General features: G+C 34.6%; 1 protein-coding gene across 1 annotated transcript; it reads right to left on the reverse strand.

Annotated features, from left to right (window-relative positions):
• Positions 1-12,814: 12,814 nt before the first annotated feature.
• On the reverse strand, positions 12,815-16,446 carry LOC104589501 (increased DNA methylation 1-like). The gene is made up of 2 exons (XM_010247877.3): positions 16,161-16,446; positions 12,815-15,279 (listed from the first exon to the last, which is right to left on the reverse strand). The coding sequence occupies exon 2, from the start codon at positions 14,971-14,973 to the stop codon at positions 13,210-13,212; it is 1,764 nt and encodes a 587-aa protein (XP_010246179.1). The 5' UTR covers positions 14,974-15,279; positions 16,161-16,446; the 3' UTR covers positions 12,815-13,209.
• Between the last annotated feature and the right edge of the window lie 4,596 nt (positions 16,447-21,042).

Genomic DNA, 21,042 nt, shown 5'->3' on the forward strand with positions numbered 1-21,042 from the left:
GAGCATTTGGCAAAAAAATCACTTACTTAAAACAGAGGTAATATAGGTATTTTGAAAATGACATGGTGGACCAAAAAGGAAATATGCACTTCTTGAATAAGTATGTAATGACACGTAAAGTGTGAATTTTGGACTTCTCAAATAAGTGTTTTTTTCTCAGAATAAGCACTTATTTTTGAATTTATTTTCCAAATACAAATAAGTGTTTATTGGTGTAATCCAATCCAAAATAGGTGCTTATTCAAATGAATATTTATTTTTAAGCATTCCCAAACTTGGCCTAGCCTTATATTGTTCCATCATACCATCCATGTAAGGCATAATCCAATGTGTTGCAAAAGCAATGATGGTTAGAGTGTAAATCAATTGTAAACTATGCACCATACAAGGCAAATTGGCAAGTAAATAAAATCTAGTAAAGCAAGTATCTCATAAGAGTCTATATAGAAAACAACTACCACATCACCAAGCATTCACTTCAATTGTAGGAATTGATGCCATCAATTAGTGGTGAAAATGGTTAGGTTCAGTTCAACTTCATGGTAGAACCTGGATCTTGGTCAAGAAACAACATAAAAACAATCCCAAACAGACAAACAAAGACCAAAAAAAAAACTAAGTAAGCACCATCCTGGACTGACAGTAAAACAGGGTCAGTTCCATGTTTTTAGAATTGGAACTTACCCTATAAAAGTTGGTTTCAAGGTTGATTATGGCCTCGGTGGTTCTCAAGTTTATTCATGTTCTTTAAAAATTCATTTTCAATAAATATAATATATAATTTAGCACATATTATTGTATAACTTCATATGTAGATTATCATGATATATTAATATATTGTTCAAAAATTTATTATTATAGTTTAAATTTTGGGGTCCATCTATAAAGGATTAATATTAGAGAAAATTGTGAATTAGTACCCCTGTACTTTAGGCATAGCTTCACTTTTATTTCTGAACTTTAAAACGTGTCAATCCAGTACCTAAACTTTCAAAACATGTCAATTTAGTACAAATCCGTTAATCACCATTAAAGTGGCATGAGAAAGGATGTAATGCCCTTGAGTGTCATCTAATTTTCTTTATCAATCATAAGAACTAGTTTTCCTGCTATTGCCTTTCCGGACAGATCAAAACTCATATCCCACTATCAAACTTGTGTCCCTTGAAGACTCTTTTCCATAGGTTCATGTGAAGAACGTTTGCCATGTGAGAAACACTTGCCATTTCTTCTCCTTTGGCCGTTGTAGAAACCCAAGAATGAAACACAGCAGTGAGACTTCTTCTCCCAAGGTCGTATCGTATCGGTACTTAGAAACGGCCAAAACTTTATTTATTTTTTTTTTGTTTTTTTTTTTCGCATTTTGTTTTTCTAGAAAGATTTTAACATGCTTTTTATTATTAAAAAAATCAGGGGTCCGAAACACCTGAAAATAGGCATTTCAGACCGTATCTTTTTCAAAAGATACGATACGATACGCACCGTTGTATCGATACTTTGAACCATGTCTTCTCCTTTGGCCGAGTGATGTTGCAGACAACTTGCCAACTTGCATTGGCTGAGCCTGTCCGTTGAAGCCCGTTTGGGTCTAGAAATTCTGTTGGGCTTACTCTAATAGGAGGCCCACACTTGTAATCTGGGTTGAGAATTCCATTGAAAGCATATTATGGCAAATTTAATCTCTTTTTGTCTGCAATCCAAACACATAAGCCAGATCAAGAATTTAGCTGTATCAGCTACTACCCTGTTGGTTTTCTCCAGTATCTCAGTCTTACTCCTCCGACCCCAGCTGAATCAATAGCAAAAACCATAGATTTTTGAACTCTAACCCCTTGAGCGAGATATTCACGCATGTCAATTGGTATGTTTGCGCTTTACAGCCAATAAAAGAGGAGAGATTAACGATGATCGGACTCGTCCATGTGTCCCACTCATCTCATGTCGTAAAACTCGCTTCCTATTGTCAGGATTCAGGTGCAACTGCAAAGATCACGTGGATAATCTATACCGTCCATCAGATCAAATGATTCATCTGGGATTCTGACGATTGGCCTTTTAGCATCCAAAGTTTCATACTTTGGAGATCAGAAATATGATTCTTGAGATAGTTTTGCTAAACGGAAGCAGGACACGAAGCGCGAGTACATCAACAGAAGCAGAACACGACACACATGATGAATAATGTCTTAATTTACGAAGAAGAAGATGATGAAGGATGTTTCAGAGGGTACTTTTTTGTTTTCTTTTTCTTTCTGTTTAATTTCTTTTGTTGCTATGTTCGTTTGCTCTTTGTTTCGTTTGTTTTCTGTTGAGTTTTTCTTTTCGTTCTGTTCGTTTGCCCTCTGTTTAATTTTTTTTCTGTTTCTCTCTTCGTTCTGTTCGTATGCCCTCTGTTCGTTCTATTCGTTTTGTTCTTTGTTTGTTCTCCTTTAAGTTCTCCCCTATTCCTTTCTGTTCTCCCCAGGTTCTCATCTGTCAGTCTGTTCGATCTTTCTGCGAGCATTTTGATTGGGAGTTTCTTCTCTAGAATCCTTTCTGCATTAACCACTGGTGGAAGCTGCCACTTGCATTGCTGTTCCTAGCGTTTTGGAAGGTAGCTTTAGTTCTCCCGAGTCCAGGCTTCCGGTGTGCAGTTATAGTTCTGGTTTCTTTGCGGATTGGTTCCGAATGGGCGGAAGTTACAGATCTTGGCTTATGGATTTGGAAACCTGCCCTATCAGTTATGTTTGCCAGTTATGGTGGTTTGGAGATGTATTTATCCACTGTTGGTGATTTTAAGTCACTTTGCTTCAATTGCAGACTGTAAAATATTTCAAATCACTTTTTAACATCTCTTTGTATCAATCTCTTGAATGAATAAAATATTTTAAGACTTAAAAAAAATTAAGTAGTATATGTCACCACGTGATACAAATAATGGTGATTGGTTAATTGTAGTTATTAAATTAGCACGTTTTGAAAGTTTAAATATTGAATTGACACATTTTAAAGTTCAGGAAAGAAGTAAGATTAGGTTCAAAGTACAAAATACAAAATACTAATCTACAATTTTTCCTTATTAAATTGGGTCAGATTAAACCAATAATTGGTCCATTGAAAGAAGATAACAGTACATGTGTCAATGGACCAGGTTTTGGGTTGTAACCAATCTAAATTAAAGTCAATTTAAACAGATTGGTCTGTCTATACATTGAATTAGATCAATCCAAAATGGTCCAAAGTATTCATCAAATTGGATAGGACCTGATCCATCTATAATGGACTCATATTGAACCAAGTCGGATTGGACCAAATCCAATCCAATTAACACCACCTATATGGTGGGATCTTAAAGAATTTTTATTTTTAAAATGATTTTGCATTTTAAGTTTGCAATGGGGGATCCTCGTTGAAATTGCATCTTAATTGAGGAGGGAGAAAAGTTCAGGCACATCATATCCTCAAAATCAATGAGAGAGCCTAAAATTTATCATGTTAAGGAGGCCTCTCTTAAGATCCTAATTGCAATGGGTTTTTGGAACTCATTATGCCATTCAAGCATAGCCCCAATGGGCCGTCCTCATTGGATCTAGCTAGAGAATTTGGATTCGGATTCGTTCCTCTAGAACGTGCCTCACACCAACCTTCACATGAATTTTAACGGGAGATATTCTCAATGCATAACTGTGATGCACTGTGAGGTCGGTGTGAAGCAAATCAAATCTCTTAGCTAGAATTGAGTTCTAAGTGATTATAGGTCTCAATTGGAACTTTGCTCTAAGATGTGGCAAGTATAGGATAAGGGGACAAATTTGAATTACATTACATGTCAATTAGGTTGTTGATGAGGAATCTACACTTGTTCATGGCTCAACTTTACACTGCTTCAGGTTTGGGTCCATTCAAAATTTTGGCAAAACAAGAGGAAATGGTCGCCATCCAGGACCTTATGTTCAGTACATTTGTGCATTTGTGAAGGTGCAAGTTGTTTCACACAGTGGAGTCTGGATCTAGTTGGCACAATATTACATGGTTTTTAAAACTGAATTGGTGACCAAATCGGTCAGGGCACCATTTTCTGGTTTGATGGTTCAACTATTCGGGTCAAACAGTTTGACCTGTGATGTCATAAATAAATGAAAAACAAAAAATATTTATATATAATAAAAAATATCATCAAAATTTAGATAAAATACAAAAAATACAGGAAAAAGAACAAAATATGAAAAAATAAAAATATCTAAATAATAAAATACAGAAAATATAGAAAAAATTCTAAAAAATACAGAAATTTTTTCAAAAAATATAGAAAATTTTCCAAAAAATATGTAAGCAAGAACATGTAATGAACTTCCCTCTATAATTCTATCAGTATAGAGGGAAGTTCAAACACTCTGTACCCATCTCTTGGCATTCATATCTCTATGTATAGTGGCTCTGGCAGTATTTGAGGAGGGCAATGTGACCTCTACACTGTTTTCTATACAATACAAACTGAATTAGTAGAGTGTGCATTCACAGTCAAGCAAGCGCGAGAGAATCTCTTCACAGCTAGGTCGTTCATTCGGTTCTGCCCAACAATCTGCAGTTATACAAGGTGAGCTTCCCATTCAATTGTCACCAACGATAAATCCGGCATCAAATTTATAATCTAATACATACTTGCAATCAACTTGCCCAGGGACCTTCAGGAATTTCTAGCCGCGATCCCTCATTAGCAACTGCATAGGCTACCTGAATCATTGCACACAAATCAATGTTGGAGGGTCCTATGTTTCCTTTTGCAACATAGAAAGCAAACATATTCTATGCCCTACTTATCACACCCAGATTGAACACATCACATTTCTTTGTGAAAGGTTCATTGCGGATGAGCTCAGGAGCCATCCATTCTGGAGTTCCTGCAGAAGAGGAATATCTCATGGGACTCTCCGTCATTACTCGTGATAGTCCAAAATCATAGATCTTGACCATCCAGTGTTCACCGTTCGCCGCTGCAAGTGCTGGTGAACCATTTCGCCGTCGGACACCGCTACAAGTGTTGGTGAGGGTGACTCTTTTCGCCGTTGCAAGCTTGCCGGTTGCCATCGGATGCCAAAGGTGATGACCGCTGTAGGTGGTCAATCGGTAGGGTGTGAGAGTTGAGGGGACTGAGGAGAGAACTCGGGCTAACCCTAAAGCTAAAGGGAATAAGGGATTGGGTCGACCATGGTTGAGATATAATAGGAATTTTATTTTTTGTTTTTTTTAACATTAAAAATAAAAATACTAACCTATGAACCACTGCCCGGGTCGAACGATTTAGCGGTCCAACAGCCTGGGTCAGCGGTTTTTTTTACCTTTTCTATGTTTTTTAACAAATTCCGGTTTTTAGTAAAACCGGACCTGGGGGCTGTCCAGTTAGCGATTTTTCCGGTCCGATCTGATTTTGAAAACCATGCAACATTGTAAGCATAATGAATGAATACATAATAAATATTCTACGTCAATATCAAAAGTTGATTTTAATCTTTTATAAAAGGTAAGCTAGGAGTATTTTAAGGGACAAGTGTCAAAAAAACTTCAAGTACTTGTTCAACGTGTGCATAATATGTGACTACTTGATCCAGACTGTGCACAATGAAGGTTCTAAGGGGAGGATGTTGAGGCATTGATGGAGAGGAGAGATAAATGAGGTCTAATAATTGGGATGGGCATTATTTGATTAAAACCAAAAAATTGAATGGAAAATTTTAATTTGGTTAATTTGATTTTTGAAAATTTTGGTTTTGATTTCAATTTTTAGAACAAGAAATTAGTAGGTTAATCAAATTTCATTATATAACATGTAATATACAATATATAACATATAGCTTGTAATATATAATATACTATATATTTATATATTAATATATTATATGTAAGATTAATATATTATAATGAAATTAAGTTTCATAATATATATATATATATTATACTTTATAATATATAATATTTTATGTATATTAGTGAAATTTGGTTTTAACCAAAATAACCAAAAATGAACTAAAAGTTTTGGTTTCCGTTTGGTTTTTATTTCAATTTGAAAAAATTTGATTTATTCAATTTAATTTTTAACCAAATAAAACCGAATGCTCACTCCTAGCTAAAATCGAATAGAAAGAAATGTTTGATTGGAGCATGACAACTATCTGAGGTGGGTTTGTAATCGCATTTTGAGGAACTGTGTTTTGATTACTTCCCATCCTCTTGCAGGACCAGAGTTCAAATTTCACCATTAAGACTATGTTTGGTTGCAATGAAAACAAATTTATACTGATGCAAAACTATGGCAATGCAAATGATTTGAGTGTAAATTCTGACCTATTCTTATTTTAAATTTTAGCTTATTTTGTTTGATTGCAATACAAATGAAGTAAATAAAGACATTGATCAAAATAAAGTAAAACCTAAGACAAAATTAAACTAGAATTTGTATTCTTTTTCCATTTGCACTCCTATGCATTTGTACTAGTACAAAAACAATTGTATTATAACCAAACAGAACCTAAGACTCAGTTTGAAAGAAGTACAAATACAAATATATAGAGTACAAAATTATATATTTTGTATGTATTTATACTGTATATATTTGTATTTACACTTTCAAACTAAGCCTAAAGGTTTGCTATGCTAGCGAACAGAGTCCAATAGGAATTTGTGATGCATGATATAGAAATGGATAATGTTCATCAATCCCAAATTCCCAATTGTCCAAGTGCTACAAGACCATTTGAATTGTCCATGCATCACTCCATGTTCACTCCCTGATCCGTGTCAGCCCCAGAAACCTAATTTCACGTAGCAAGAATTTTAAATTTGCATTTGGTAAATGAAATTTTGAGCTTCAACCTATGAAAAGTTTGCCTTTTTAGCTTTTTTTTTTATCCATTAACGTAGATAAACTATTTAACAATATAAATTATGTAATATCTGAGAAATACTTATTTTACAATTTCACTCTGGATGAATTTGTTTGCTTATTCTAACTAACTAACATTGAAGATGGGGATAGGCATTGTCGCCTTTACATGAATTTGGGTATTTTAAAGGGTAAATTGTAAACACCCACATTATGCTTGGAGGGTATTGATACTTAGCACCTCTAACTATGTTTTGTGGCAGATCCTTGAAACTTTTGGATTCTAGCACATTGGCCAGACCGTTAGCTTTCTGTCAATTAACTCTCATGTATTCATTTAAGCATTAAGCATTGCCCCGACCGTGTGGGTAGTGGTGGATACAAATATAGCTTTTCATGAGCTATTCCAATTATATTCAGTTCAATTTAAAATAGAGCTTTTATACATACATATATATATAAATACATATATTATTTTTATATGTATATATAGATAAGAAATTAAAATATTATATATATAATTTTTTATTTTTTATATTATAATAATAATTAGTTGTTTGAGCTTGAGCCAAGCCAAGCTCAAACTTACGAACTTTGAGTCAAGTCGAATTCAAGTTCAAGTCTCTAGCTCGAATCAAGTTCAAGTCTCATAGTTTTTTGGCGATTCAAGCTCGAATAGCAAGATATTCGACTCAATTCAGCTTGAATTCACCCCTACATATGGGGTCATCTACACGAATCCGGTTTCGTCATTCCATTCTGTTCAGTGCTACATCCATTGTTAAATTGTCAAATTGTGGGTGCTTAATTTTTTTTTTGTTTGGATAAATTACAAAGACCCTCTTGTAGTATGGGGTTAATGACAAATACCCTCTAAACTTTCATTTGTGACAAAACCCCCCTAAATTTTCACTTTGGGTCAAATACACTAGGTCATTTATGTTAGATGATAGAATGCATTAAATTACCGAAATTCCCACCTGAACTTTCCTTATTTTATTTTCCTCACACTTTCCTCATAAACCCTAATTGACAAAAAAAATACTCCCAACTCTCCAAATGAAACCAACTAAAATAACAAGAATCATTTCACTTGCATAGCAAAAAAAAAAAAAGATTTTTTTTTTTTAATTCTTGATTCATTTCACTGTCTTGGGTGTCTCTCTTAATCTTTAAACATAAAAATTATCTACTCCTTTCTCCAGTAAATCAAGAAAAATTAAATGAAACCATAAATTTACATCTATTAGAAAGAAACCTCTACCACTTCATTTGAATATTGAATCCAGTTAGAAATCTGCAAAAATCTATTGGAGCAACTAAGAGAACTTCAATACTATATTTAAAAAACTAATAGAATCATAAATCATTTAAATAAATAAGCAAATGGTAGTTTGAGATAAAAAAAATAACTAAATGAGAATCCTTTTTCAAAGTTAACAGGCAGAAGTCTAATGGAAGGGGTATTTGTTGCAAAGTTAAAAAGTTAAGGGAGGCCTTGTCGCAAATGAAAGTTCAGGGAGATATTGGAGGGGGGGGGTCCTTGTCATTTACCCTTTTATTTTGATTTTTGTACAAGGATTGTTATTTGCAGTGATGTTATTTATAGGGGTAAGAGACTTAAGCCTCCCTTGAGATTTCTCCTAAATACTGAAACATCCCTTGTTTTTTTTTTAAATTGGACTAAGACCTCCCTCATTGAGTGACATCAAGGAATAATACTTCCCCCTCCGTTACACTCCATCCAGATCCGTTTGTACATCACATTATGTGCTGGTTATTATTATTTTTTTTTCAAAACCCAGTTTTGCCCATCTATATATTCTTTCTTCATCCCCCTGGAGGAGTAATTTATTCATGATTTCCTCTTGCATCTTCCATGACTCGCATATGTGCCAGCGGTGGTGCTACTCTGTCTTGAACAATATAGTTGGCGGATCCTTCAATTTCAAATTCTAATATTTAGATTCGGAGTGCTAGTGACTTGAATGCAATGAATATATAGCAAGAAAGTTGATAATCAAGAACCTTGTCAACGTTCCAAAACCGTTGTTTGAAACAGAGATGCCAGTATATTCATACGTGGCATCAAGGCTTTTAAAACTGACCCAGCAAACGAACCGGTCAGGGGTCTGGTTCCCGGGTTGAATGGTCAGTCCGTTCTGACAAAAAATAAATAAAAAAATAAAAAATGATCAAAACTGTTCAAACGGTTCGAATGGTTAACCGCCTGGGTCAGTGGTTTGCTGACCAATATCAACGATTTTTAGGAAAAAACCCAATTTTAAAAAAAATGGAACCCATCATCTGACCGATTCCTGGTTTTTCCGGTCCGGTCCGATTTTAAAAACCATGCGTGACATCAAGCAAACCATCTTCACACTCATAGAAGGTGTTTTAATTGATACAAATTTTTGGGGGAGGACCCAACCAGATGGACTGCATCACATTCTAATGCACAAATCTTGAATCTCAGGCCCTTCACCAAACCTGAACCTAAGATTGGCAACGGTGGAACTAGAAGATTTGGATGATAACATTGGCCACCTTATATCATATTACATTATTTCTTTTGTTAATTTCTCAGGAAATGGACTGATTGGTGGAACATGGGGCAAACAAACGTCAGAGGTCTCTAAACTTAATTTTTATATCAGAAAACCTAAAAAAACCAAAATAAATAAATATTTGAACTAGAATTATAGTTGGAGGACATGATTGTAGTAAAGATGTAAAAACAATCAAATGAAATAATATGACGTTATTTCATGAAATAAGCCATGATTAAATCAAAAGGTTCTGATTTCTGAACAATGGACTAACATGCTTGGTTTAAAGCAACAGAGGCCACAACAAAGTTTATAATTAAAAAATTTGTATTTGATTCTGATCTCTCATAACATCATGGAAGTGTTAGTTGAGATTGATGATCTTCTCACTGGATTTGTAAGCCTTATCTTTCTTTGTTCAGTCCCGTACTTTTTTTTTATTACAGTTTGGTAGTTTTCTTTAAAAATTTAAAGAATAAAAAAGGGACAATGTTATTTTATTGAATCTGTTAAATATGACGATATATCTTGTTGATAAGGGAGGTCTAAGTCTAATTAGAAACCATAGGGGCGGTGTAAGTATTTATCTTAAACCTTAGGGGAGGTTTAAGTCTTTTACCCTATTTATAGTGATGATTTAGCTATAAACCGTCTTAAAAGGTATACCGTCTTCTTAGAAATTTTATTTGCTAAATTCTATTGTGGTGGTTCTATAATGACAGTATTAGGAGCTATAGTGACACTAAGTTATTACTATAACTAAAAACTTAAACTTCCTTATTAGTTACTTCAGAAAAGAGCTCAGCAAAGACTGTCACTTAACTCCCAAATTTCTTGAAGAGAGTTCCTTTTGACCATTAATTCTTTGCCTTTTCTTTTCTAATTAAAATAAAACAATTGTGGTTAATTTTTGCCTTTGCCTTTTAAGTTCAAAGGAAAGATCACACTAGGTTTCTTTGAACTTTTGGGAAATGTCAATATTTCATGAACTTTTGGGATAAGGAAGCTTATTTATATTATTGAAATCATATGCATAACATTTTCCTTCCTATCGATGAGAGTTGGTCTGAGTTAGAGTTTCTCATTCAAGGCCTCACTGTTTGAAAAGTGTCACATGTTATTATTTTTTTTTTTTGTCGGCCTATATGTCATTTTGCGGAAAAGTATATTGTAACCAATTACAGAATTTTGAATTCCACTGCAACCCTACATAATTCAAAATGACAAACATCCCCACCCTAAAACACCAATACCCGCCCGTGAATTGGCATCAATTCCGAACTGACACCTACCCCAACTGTACGGTGGGACTAAGAATTCTTAGAGTGTGCTGAACAGTCATTCACCCTTATTTTTAACAATCTACTTATGACTATTAGCATTATCTAGTAATTGGCACACTGAGGCAAGAAATCAAGTGGGAATCACTGAAAAATGTTGTTCCCATTCTTCTGTACACCCAAGACAGAGGAATGACGTATATTTGGGAGATATTTCTTAGAAATGATGACCTCCAGTTATCAGATATACAATCTAGACACTAAATATGAACAGTGCCAACTTCATTATATGGCCAATTTCTCTATTTACGCAGAAGACATGATCAAACTAGCTTGCCTCCATGAGCTGAGAGTTTACAGGAGAAAAAAATAAATTGAGTCAGAAGTTTAGGTATGTCCAAGCATGTCCACACATGAAATTTACTTGAGTTGACTAGGTTCAATCCACATTTGTTTTATAAGTGAAAGTAACTTTGTATTATTAAGTGAGAGATTTTCCTAACAAAAATAGTTATACTGCAATTTTCAACTAAGGCTCAGTTTGGAAGGACTACAAATACAAATTTGTAGGGTGCAAAACCTTGTATTTAGTATGTATTTATACTGTACATATTGTACTTGTATTCTTTCCAAGGCTCAGTTTGGAAGGAGTATAAATACAAATGTGTAGAGTGCAAAAGCTTGTATTTTGTATTATTTTGCAAGTATTTGCACTGTACATATTTGTATTTATACTCTTTCCAAAATCAGTTTGGGAAGAATGAAAATACAAATATTTTCAATGCAAAACCTTGTATTTGCACTCTTCCCAAACTAAGCCTGTATTTGACAGTGACTATCCAAACTTCTTATATACAAAATATGTCCTGTGAATAAAAAGCTATTGAAGTTAGCAAATAACCTCTATTAATGATTTGTCCCCAGTGAGATTCAAATTAGAAAAAAGTGGTGTGTGTGAACTTGTTTGAAGCTCCATCCCATCAGAACAGATCCTTCTTTTGATACTGCCAATCATCACTTCCACCTCTTTAAATTTGCCTTCAAAAATACTGCTATTGTATTCCACTTATACTGCCCAGTACACAAGCACCAGTGACCAGGTTCCACAATGTACTGCCCCTACTTCTAAATTCTTTAGAAGGACATACAGATAGTATACATGAAAACTCATTTGGCATTACCCCAAGTCTGTTAAAAAGTTTCAAAAAAAAAAGGACCAAATTCTGTGAACGAAGCTGTAGTGTAGTAAGAGGTGATTTAACTATCTCATCCTCTTGACCAGAGAGGTGATCAACAGTCTTCAAGCACCATACCCCTATATGTAAGGTGATCCACAGTAAGAATTCTGTCCAGGGAAGAAGTCCACGAAGAAATTTACTCTTGAAGGGATGGGACATGGAACATTTCCATATCCAACTCCATCCTTTGTTCAAAAGTACAAAAGTACTTTGAAAAAGTCTATCCAAACAGCACCTAAAGTATTTCAAATCATGAACATCACTTTCAAGGAGTTTTCTGAGGAGGTCAAAGCATTTCTCAGAAAAGACAGAGAAGGTTCAAGTAATTTACCCATGGATTTTTGGACTGATCAGGAATCAAGGTGAGTCTTTAGTATTTAATTGTTTCTTGCATACCTACACAGTTTCCTTGGTAATAATGGGTTCATTTCAATCGGGTTTTGTATATATGATTTGATCAGTTTATACATATGGTTTGGACCACAACTGTTTACATGATAGAAGAATCTCACAAGCAGTAACATACATGTGCTTCACACATTCATCTCAGTATCTATCCACCATCATGGCCATCTTTTAATGGGTAATTTTGGCGAGAAAAAAATCAAATGATTTTGTGGGAGGAGAGAAGGACAGGAACTGGTATAAACAGGGGTACTTAAGAGGAACACAATCAAGAAGAAATCATATCTGATTGCCGGTTTTGATTGGAATATCACACCTTCAAGTGGCTGAAAGAGAGGAACACGACATTAATACTTAAGGCTGTATAGAACTTTACACTCATTTGAAACTTTGAGAAAGTTTTACATATAAAATGAGATTTGAGCCTCATAACCTTACAAAAAGGTCAAGTTATTTCCCTCTTCTTACCAAAAAAAACCTCCAATTGATAACATTACAATGCTTGATTTTAATAACAGATCCACAAGCTCTCCCATCCAAAAAAAAAAAAGAAGGAAAGAAAGAAAATTCTTCACCAATCTACATTGATATCACTATCTTTGTCAAAACTTCTGGCACATGATACTATCATAAAATCATGGAAACCCAAAAAGGTGTATTCTAGAAAATTCAGTCTATCCAACTCTGTCTTTGTAGAAAACCCAAATGGCATAGTCCATGTATGTACAACCTGAGGATCTGCAGTCAAATCTAACCTTTCTATCCCTAACTCCAAAAGTCTGTTCTCAAGCTGCAATTGATAACACTATAATGCTTGTTTTTAATAACAGACCCACAAGTTTTTCCATAAAAAAACCGAAAAGAAATTCTTCACCAATCTATATTGATATCACTGTCTTTGTCAAAAACTTTTGACACATGATACATTCTTGGAAATACAAAAAGGTGTACTCTAGCAAATTCAGTCTATCCAACTCTGTCATTGTAGAAAACCCAAATGACGTAGTCCATGTATGTACAACCTGAGGAGCTGCAGTCAAAACTAACCTTTCTATCCCTAACTCCATGAGTTTGTTCTCAAGCTCATTCATGAGGAGGTGACACATTCCAAGACGTCGAAATGCAAGTCGGGTAGCAACAAGGGGTACTTCTGCCACTTTTTCATCATGGACTCTGACAAGAGCTACAGAAACCACTTGATCCCCTCTTTCCAGTAGTACAGTGTAAAATCCCCTAAAGTCCAAACGCTTTAATTTTGATCCCCTACTAAAAATAACGTCCTCCATAAGATCCCTGTGAGTGCGAGGTTCTACAATAGACTCAAAAGATTCATGCATCACAGCAAGTGCAATGTTTAGCTTCTTGTGTTGCTCAGTCATGAATCCAGCATGGTCCTCTTCCATGGATTTCAATATGGTCCAAGTCAGATTATCCACACCCAATGGAATTGGTTTTCTTAAAAGCTTGTGGATATCTAAGAATATCTGTTGGCATTTTCCATTACAGAACCAATTGCCTCTCACTACCTTTCTTTCCATGCTTAAGCATTCCTTATGAAATTTGCGCCTGCATTGATCACAGCAAATAGTCATTTCTCTAGATAGTTCGATATCTCCTTTGTTTCCACATTGACCACATACTGTACATTTACAAGAGAAGCAAAACCATTTTCCTTCTGGTAGATGGTTTAAGCCAAGGCAACTCAAATGGAATGCAGAGGGACATCCATCACACAGCAGTAGCATACCACCATAGTGACAAACAGAGCATATATTATCACTGTCTTCACAGGTTTGGTTCCTTTGGGTTCTCTCATTTGGACCTTGAATGAAATTCATCATCTTATTTTCTTCTGTTATCATCTGAATCTGGCAATCTAGTAAAGACCTTCCATCTTCCAAAAATATGCAGGCAGCTGGTCTCCGAAAGGTACTACCAGCATGAGCTTCAAAGGCACTAAGTGTAAACAGCTTGTTGCAGCAATGACATCTAATCCCATCACGTGTTGCACTCCCTTCAGCCATCCTACGGCCATCCTTTCTATTAATAAAATAAACCATAGCATTCGACAATACCACCCCCTTGTCCACCAGCATGGATAGATTAGTTGGAGGATAGCGTCGAGGTACTACAATTGCTTGTGCTCCTTTGTTTGACCGCACTGTACTAGATTTCTTTGGACGTTTCACATCAAAGTCTTCTCTCCTTTTCTTTTGAGAGCCTTTAAAAGTTTTGCTTTTCTTCACCTTGACAGAATCTACATTGTTCTCTTCAGCTGGTTTGAGGCTGCGCTTTCTAGAGAGAGACCCCAAAACAGTAATTTTGTCTTCTTCGATCTTTAAATGGGCATTCAATGGTGCATTAGAACTGTCACATGCAGTCTCATTAGCTCCCTCCGTGATTTCAACATCTACATTCGCTTCATGTTGTTCGATAACAGCACCAGAAATCTCCCCTTTGATCTGTTTGGCAGAATCTATGTAGCCATTATCACCATCCTGTGTATGTGTATGCTCTCTACATCCCAAAACTGGAACAACCTCTTCTTTTCCATCTTTCATATGGAAATTCAACTGTGCCTTAGAATTCTGAAGGGCACTTCTATAAAGATAACCTTCTTCAATGCAGCCTTTGCAAGACATTTTAAGTGAATAATAACACTTCCCTGCAGGAGAAGACTAGCACATCTCAAATTTGCTTTTCTTTGGAGCTAACCAACAGCTGAAAGATCAAAGATGTTTCCTTGCTTTGACACCTAGATGCTTATTCTTCTTCATCTCGTCTACTCCAAGCTTGCACCAATCAATCACAGCCTGAGGGCAGTACTCTGGTTCTTCAATCACCTTAATAACAACTGAATCCATTTTTCAGGCAACCTTGGCTACAAGATTTGTTCACTTAATTGGTTTATCTAATTGACTTGATAGGGCCTCGTGTTGTCTGTTAACCTAGGCATTATAAGTTGAATCCTGATTAGCATGCATGATATAAAAAATATACAAAAAAATCAAATGAAGAAAAGAAAGAGAAGATAAGGCAGAGAGCCAGAGAGGAATGATCTCAATCTTCTATTATTTACATTATAAAAGATACAAAATCAAAGAAAGAGTAATAAACAAAAATAATTGAATCAATTTGAGTGCTTAGTCCAAATTAAACATTAACTTGGATAAAAAATGCATGCATTTACATGTACAAAAATAGAAAACAATACACGTACATAAATTCTTTTCTATATGTTTCTTTGTCAGCACTATGTTTAAAACTAATAAACATAATATTCTAATAGCGCTATTAATCTGACTTTTTGAGCTGAAAAAATGGCATGGATTGACCCAAGCTTTTTGAGCTTGAACAGATTAATAGCGCTATTAATCTGACTTTTGCTTTCAGAAGATCCTGCTGTTAAAGACATTCAAACACACCATCTCACACTATCTACTGATAGTGATGATGATTAGAGGGGGGAGAGAGAATCTGAGTTTCATAGCTTCTACTACGATTATAAGTGTTTTCTTTTCGGTAACATAGGCCATGCATTTGAAAAACTCAAACCATCAATGCATAATCTAACGGAAATTTCCACAAACAATATCAGTGCATAACTAATACAGAATAATAACCGATGAATTAAGTTTCTCCCTAAACCATCAAGCAAATAAAGATAGTATTTTTTTTTTTGTAAAAAATAGCAAGTAATTAATCGAAAACAAATAAGAAAAACAGAATGATCCGAACAATTTCCCCGGATGCAAATATTAATTGGAACTAAATAAGAAAAAAGGATTATTTCATTAGAAGAGAACATATAATTTAATTTAAAACTTACAAAAACGTGACGAAAAACTTTTGATCCTTCTTCTTCTTCTTCTTCTTCTTCTTCTTCTTTTCTGCGAGCGGATAGCATCTCATTCCTTGTATCATATACTGAACAACAAGAAATTGAAACTGTTATTCTGGGTTTCCAATTTGGAGACGGTTATGAAGAGGGGAGTCGGTTGGATTTTAGGAAACCTTTTTCCAATTTGGCTGGGTTGTTTGTTCGATTGAACGAGTAGAGAGTAGAGACCTTTTCCGAGTAAACCATTTCAGGTTCGAATTGTCTAGAATTATACGAGTAATACTGGATCAATCACAATACGCCACGTCAACTGTGTACTTGTGGGTCCCATATAACATGCATTTGTGGCGCATCATAATTGGTTCGCATCCTCACGTTAGACGTTTTGAAGAGCCCGGATTTCGGGATTTGTTGCTCGCCACGCTGCGTCTAACGGCCTACCGCCTACGTAACCAATCGCGAGTGAATATGACAATGCTCCGTATACATGGTGTGGGTCCGAATCCGTTATCTGATTTGGATGTCAAAACTTATAAGTTAAAACCTGCATCCGTTCATTAATCAGATCAGATGCAGTCATGCAGATATAACCCATCTGATCTGATAAAAAATCAGAATTCAATTATACGTAATAATATTAGATATATAGACATTATGATATGATATTTTGTATTTATGTACATCTTTTATATATATGCATCAATTTAAAAATATTTTTTTTATTTTTCTTTATTTTAACGATAATAAAACGGAGTCGGATTAATCCAAATCCAATCTGAATTCCCGAATATTGGATTGAATCCGATTCTAAAATGCCCGATTACGTTCTAGTCAGGATACGTTTTGTTTTTTTTTTCCCAAATACCTCAATTTTAATACTTATTTTTCTCGTAATAATAACTTATAATCTATAGATTCTATTCTATAAAACGCAATTGTCTACATTAGATTACTCGTTTGCTTTCCAACTCTTAGAATTTTGTTTTTCTTAATTTGAAAAATTAAATATAAGACTATTTTTAAGTTCACTCACAACTAATTAAACTCATCCACGTTTAGGGATGCAAGACAAGCACGATGGACCACGTTTTAGCCCAACCCTAAGAATTGGGCCTAAAATTAGGGCAGCAAATAAGTTGGACCAGATCCGATTCAAATTCGATACTGATCTGTTAAGAGGTGGACTCTGATATACCTCTTGATCCTAACAAATCAGATTGGATCGGAAAAGCCATCAATTAACTTAATAGATGAATTCGGATATTGACTTATTCGATCCGTTAATTATGAAATATTATAATATTTAGATATTATATGTCTATTCTATATATTATTTATATATTATTATATTATATAAATAATATATATTATTTATATTACATAATATAAATATAATTCTAATCGAGACAGATATCTGATAATACATTCGAATTCAAATTTTAATCATGCTTTTGAAAATCAGCCCTACCTAAAATTTGGGTTTGTGCTCAAGCTTGGAATGGGATAAGGTCAGGTCAGGCTAGGGCCAGATTTGGGCTAACTAAGGACAAGGCCCGAGCCCAACCTAAAAATTGAAAAATCTGAACTTTTGGGCCTAAGCCTACAGCAAAGGACCAGAAATCCAAGTACAACTTTTGTAAAATTGCAGGCTGGATCGATCCGAGCTTGAGTTGGACCCACCCAAGTTGCACCCAAACCAATTTTCTATGTTCTTTTGCTTTTTGGAAACTTATAATAAAACATTCCCGTTCCCACCAAGAAGAAATTAGGGATGCAAACGGATTAGATTGGATTCAAAACAGGGTATATCTGAATTCGATTTGACACTGTTAAGGAGAGATCTGATCCAATCAAATATCATAAACGTAGATTTGAATTTGAATTCGATGGGACAGTTGGATCTTCAGATCTAATTCGATATGTTATATTTTTTAAAAAATAAATAAATTATTAAAAGAAAAATAAAATATAACAATTTAAATAAACACAAAAAATGCAAGTATCTTTTCAACTATTTTGATCATATATATACATGTTTTTTATAAAAATAAATAATATAATAAATTTATAAAAATACAATATAAATAATATATATATGTGTGTGTGTGTGTGTGTTATTTATACAAATAAATAAATAACATATATATCAGATTGGATAGTGGTGATCTGGATCGAATTGGGGGAGATCCGAATTCGACAAAATATGACCGAATCTTGGATTAGATCAGATCATCCGATCCATTTGCACCCCAAAAAGAAACCCTTTTTCATTTTTAAACTCTATTTGATCAGATCATCCGATCCATTTGCACCCCAAGAAGAAATCCTTCTCCATTTTCAAACTCTATTTTTGAGAATAGATACAAGACTAAGAAATAATTGGCATGCAGTGAACATCACTAAGCTTTTAAATGGGATTGATAGTTTAGGACCAAAATAGAGAAACTCTTTTAGGGACCATTTGGTTCGCAGTCAAAATCTGAATTAGAATTGGAACCAGAGTCCCTAGAATTAGAATCAGAATGGTCTATTCTCATAATTTGTTTGATTCAAACAGAAATTGAAATCAGCTGGAATGAGATTTAATTCTTAAAGGAGAGGGAGGGAATGGCCATTCCCTCAAAATGAGGAGATGTCATTCTACCAGGAATAAAAATGAGATTCTAATTCCACCCATCCAAATAATTGGAATCGGATTCTAGACATTCCCGTGAATCAAACAGGCCATTATACAGGACAATACTAGAGGTCTGCGTCTGTTGAATAAGTTGCATACAAGATCTCTGCTTCTTTTTGCTTTTGACTAAGACGTTGCAAATGTTTTTCAATATATTGTTTTAAGATCATTTTTGTTTAGGATAGTGCAGAGATGAAGAACGTTGCTTAATTTTGTAAAAGGCTTTTGATAGTGCATGTCGAACTTAGGTGGTGTCCAGTAGTATTGAATCAACCTCCGAGCACTGAATTTTTTTTGCTTTCCCGGGTGTTTCGGGATAGTTCGGTGGTACCTCCGAACTAACGTTCAAAATCCTTTTAGATTGTGTTTGGTTGTAATGCAAATAAATTTGCACTGAGACGATGCAAATGATTTGAATGTTAATTTTGACTTAATTTTGTTTCAAAATTTAATTTGTTTTGTTTGAAGTATAAATAAAGTAAGTTAAAACATAAACAAAATAAAATAAAATCCAAAATAAAATCAAACTAAATTTTGCATTCTTTTCATTTGCACTCCCATGCCTTTGTACTAGTGCAAATAAAATTGCACTGCAACCAAACACGGACGATGTTCCCCAAAATGCCCATTTATAATTTTTGAATCTTCCCCCCCTCTCTCTCTCTCTCCACCGTCTTCACTGAATCAATGAATTAAAATCATCGCCACCAACAGTTCACATTTTTCATCTCTCTAATGTCTATACTTCTTCTTTTCCCACATTGTTTCCTCATTTCTCTACCGCTACAAACAATCACTACACCTATTGGGAAGAGCTTCTATCACGAGGATGAACATCTAACCAAAAAACAGAGACCACCTGAACTGTGTTGCAGAGGAACTTTGCATCTCATCACAAACATCGTTAAACCGAACCAAGAATCCATCACCCTGTAATTTGTGCTGCAGAGGAATAAACCCCAACGCACACTTGCTTCGATTGTGATTATTATATCAACTGATTTCGCTTCATCACTGTCTTGGAACCTTTGCTCCTATTGGTCTGAAACCAAACCCATTACAATCTTTCACCTCTATTGTTGTACATTACCGTTTTGTGTTCACACTAGGTAAACCGTCCCCATTGCAACGCTGTCACACCCATAGTAATTGTTAAGACCATCTAATTTTAATCACATTTAATTATTTTATAATGTTTTAATTATTTATTACAATAATTGTAACATTCTAATCATATTAGTAGCTGGTTGCTATTTGTTTTACATTAAACTATTGTTTAATTTTTACTAATGCTTTTATTGCTTTTACAATTTTCTATTATTTTATTGTTTAAAATGATTTTTAATCTTTTTTATTCTTATTTTATCATGTTATTCTTTTAATATTATTTATTTTTTAACATTTTATACTTTTTCTTATTTTATAACTTTTTCTTATTTTGGCCGTTCGACCCAAACGGCTAGCCCATTCTGACAAAAAAAATAAAAAAATTTAAAAAACGGTCAAAACCGTTCGAATGGTTAATCAGCCAGTTCAGCGGTTTACTGACCAAAATCAACGGTTTTGGGAAAAAAACGGTTTTGGAGGAAAATGGAACCGGTCAGGCAGTTTTTCCAGCCCAACCGTCCGGTCCGGTCCGGTCCGGTTTTGAAAGCAGTGAACTTGAGAGATAAATTTGTAAAATGCAAAATTTTCAGACCTCGTAACATTCAGATTAGCAAACAACTCCATTCAATTCAGATGTCCGCAAAAGCAGAAAAACAAAACTTCCTCTGAATACTTATAGAGTTTTTTCAGAAGTTTTTCTGCTTTTTAGACTTCAGAGTTCAGATTACCGAACGCCACCTTAGTCATATAATAACGGCTTCAGTTCGAGGAAAAGTGCTTGATATGGATGAAAGGAGACGCAGATATAAGTGAAGATTGTTGAAATGTACATGAACTCCTCAGTGTTTGCATCTCTCCTCTAAGCACAACACATAGAATGGTGCAATGCTTTATATCTATATTTTGGAGGCAAACTTAATTTGCATCCATTTTAAGAGGAAACATGAATTTCAGTGCATATTTACAATTTTTTTATGGAAAATTTGTGTTTTTAAGCAAACCAACACCAACTTGAACCATATTTCCATCACTTCAATGTTTGCATCATAAACAAATAAACAAATGCAGCACTTGGGAGCTAATAAG

The sequence above is a fragment of the Nelumbo nucifera genome, chromosome 3, assembly GCF_055504915.1.
Source record: "Nelumbo nucifera cultivar China Antique chromosome 3, China Antique-T2T, whole genome shotgun sequence".
Lineage (NCBI taxonomy): Eukaryota > Viridiplantae > Streptophyta > Magnoliopsida > Proteales > Nelumbonaceae > Nelumbo > Nelumbo nucifera.